The 3,449-nt window shown below is 34.5% G+C and overlaps 1 protein-coding gene across 1 annotated transcript; it reads left to right on the forward strand.

The window, feature by feature from the left end:
• The first annotated feature begins 1,243 nt into the window (after nt 1-1,243).
• Nucleotides 1,244-2,143, forward strand: Vom1r76 (vomeronasal 1 receptor 76). Its single transcript, NM_001009520.1, is given in 1 exon segment — nt 1,244-2,143. A coding segment is annotated over 1 exon segment (900 nt).
• The last annotated feature ends 1,306 nt before the right edge of the window (nt 2,144-3,449 follow it).

Here is a 3,449-nt window from a genome sequence, read left to right on the forward strand (position 1 = left end):
AACTGTATAGGAAGGAATTCAAACAGGAATTTCCAAACAGAATCACCATGTGGCCATCTCTAAGCAACACATGTTTGTCATAATATGCGGAAAATAATATTTGTATTAATGTCACATGTTCTCTCTTCTTGGAGGCTTCTAGCTCTCCATCATCAGGTATGATTATGTAACCTTTAGAAATTATGGAAATAAGGAAACCAAAACTGGACCATTGCAAGAATAGGGGAGTGTGGGAACAATACAAAGCAGAATATGAGGATAAAAGTATCTGATCAAGGAAATGGGAAAGAATGTGCTACTTAATATCGAAGAGACAGGTACATACAGAAATGGGGAATGAGGTAAAGAGGAATACTGGGACACAATTTATCAAAGGGGAAAATGGGAAAGTGGATGGTTCTTAGCTAAATGTGGGAGAAATAACAACATGGATGGCTAGAAAAAGTCATAAGGTGTCATATTGTTTACTCCCCCACCCCTCAAAAAGGAAAGAAACATAGTGTTTGTCTTGTTTGTTGTGAGTAGTTTTTAATCATTAATTGGAATTCACAAAGTTTTAATGTGATTGGAAGTAGCTGGAATCTATCTAGGACTATTTATACCTATCATAGTTACATAATTAATACGGTGTGCAATGTGCTCTACTGATCTCCCAATGTATCTGTGTCTTCAATTCTAGATTCTGAGGATATAAATTATCATGGAGAAAAAACATTTAAAAAAGATTGATATATACCTTTTGGTGATTAAAATATTGAGGTAATCATTATTTCTGTGATTTCATCGGAATTATGAGTCAAAACATGCACAGAGCATAGTAAAATTATGGAATATGAGACAGAATTGCCTGACATTTTGGATTGCTTTTGTGATATTTTCCAAACCAAAATATAATTTTTTTTCTGTTATAAGGACATGATTAATATTCTGTACTCATCACTACTGTCGATATGATTAGATTTCTAAGACATTACAGTAAGGTGCATGAGACACAGTTTTCATTCTGTACAGGTATGACTGTGAAGACTTTTATTATCTGAAATATTTTATACCCAAGAAATACGTGGATGTATGTAGAAATGTAGGCTGTAATGTTAATTACAGGTTAATGAAGATTTGTAGAGAAAACAGAATGATGATATAACATACTGTCAAATAAATGACATATTTCACACATACACTGTTTTTTCCAGATATGAAATACAGTTCTACTATGCTCTTAAGGTGAATATACTCTCCACTTATGTCCTCATTAGAGAATGTCCTTTATATACAAGCTGGACTTGGAATCCTAGCCAATATGTTTCTCCTTTTTTTCTATACTTCCATAATCCTAGATGACAGATCTAAGCCCCTGGACCTGATAACCTGTCAACTGACCTTCATTCACATAATGATGATTCTCACTGAAGGAGATAATTTGATTGCAAACATATTAGAGTCACTAAAATTTGGAAATGATTTCAAATGTAAGACAACATTTTACATAAACAGAGTGATGAGAGGCCTCTCTGTCTGCATCACCTGCCTCTTGAGTGTATCCCAGGCTATCACAATCAGCCCCAGTACATCTTTGCTGGCAAGGTTTAAGCATAAAATAAAAGCACACATCGTCTATGCTTTTTTAATTCTTTGGTCTTTCAATTTGTCATTCAGTAGTAGGTGGATTGTCTATGTTGCTGGTTTTGCCAATGTGAGTAAAACTCACCAGATGAAGGTCACTAAATCCTGCTCACTCTTCCCCATGAACTACATCATCAGGGGATTAGTTTTAACAGTGACAATATCCAGAGATATATGTCTTGTAGGAGTTATGCTGACTACAAGCACATACATGGTGATTATCTTGTGCAGACATCAGAGGCAATGCAAGCATCTTCATAGCGTCAGCTACCTGAGAGTGTCCCCTGAGAAAAGGGCCACCCAGACCATCTTGATTCTGGTAGTTTTCTTTGTGGTCATGTACTGGTTGGACTTTATCATCTCATTAACCTCAGTCCTGTTATGGATGTATGACCCAGTCGTCCTGACTGTTCAGCAGTTTGTGATGTATGCCTATCCCACAATTGCTCCTTTGATACAAATCAGTTCTGATAAGAGAATAATCAGTGTACTGAAAAACTTGCACTCCAAGTGCCACTAGATTTTCTAAAATAAAATTATCATTTTAAAATTATTTTTAAAAATGATTCACTTATTTTTATTTATGTATAATACTAGTGTTGTACCAGCTTATATGCAAGTGCACATTCCTAACACATAAATCAGAAGAGATCATCAGTTCCTCTGGAACTGAAGTTTCAAGTGACGTTAGGGGACATGCCGCTGTAGCACCAGTAATTGTGTTTTACAAATTCTTCTTAAATTTCAATTAGTCAAGTAGCAAAGTGATATTCTTCTTATGATTCAAATAATGCATATATTCTTTTGACATTACTGATGCCAAGTACTATAAACATCTTAAGTTCCTTGTACAGCATACATTTCTCCTTCCTCATGAATTCTCTTTTCTCCTTTTACTTTATCATAAAAGTATCCTTGATACTGAGGTTATTCAAAAGAAGTTCCTTGCTGATAGCTACTTAGTAACTCTTTTCTTTGAAACCATTTTAAACTACACTCATTAAGAAAGTTTATTTAAAACTGTAGCTTTAATTCTGTTCATTAATTCAACTTTCATAATGAATTTATGTTTTTCATTAGTTACCACTGTTTTGTAATTAGTCTCATATGAAACTTTTTTTTTTGGTTCTTTTTTTCAGAGCTGGGGACCGAACCCAGGGCCTTGCGTTTCCTAGGCAAGCGCTCTACCACTGAGCTAAATCCCCAACCCCCCATATGAAACTTTTTATGTCTGTTTATTTGCACTTCATTTCATCCACATTTATTGAAATATTATTTGTAAATAAAAATGATTTATATACAGATACATATGTAGAATGTGTATTTGTGAATATGTGTATGCTTGTATGTCTGTGCACAGACAAAGAAGGTATGTTCATGTACACTTTGTGGCTCACCTTGCAACAAGCAGAATGTTCCTTATTATTAGCTATCCCTTTCCACTTTCACTTTCTTGACTATCTTCCCTGTTTCTGGTTGACACTCTCATTTCAGTACCCCTCATCCATCCATAACTGTCTAGTGTATTTTACTTTTTTAGGGAGAGCGATTCTTCCCTGTATACCCTTTCACTATGACTAATCACTGTGGATATAAAGATTATGGCTTCCTTATCAATGACTTAAAAACTAAAACCCACATATTAAACAATCACACACTTTGTATATGTCTTTCTTGTTTGTTTTACCTCACTTAGAATTACTTTTGTAAATTTACTTTTATCTGCAAATTTCATTACTTTTAATAGCTGGGTACTGTCTTGTTGTGTAAATGAACCACATTTTCTTTACTCGTTCAGCTATTGATGGGTATCTAGAATGGTTCCA

The sequence above is a fragment of the Rattus norvegicus genome, chromosome 4 (assembly GCF_021556685.1).
Source record: "Rattus norvegicus strain SHRSP/BbbUtx chromosome 4, alternate assembly SHRSP_T2T, whole genome shotgun sequence".
NCBI lineage: Eukaryota > Metazoa > Chordata > Mammalia > Rodentia > Muridae > Rattus > Rattus norvegicus.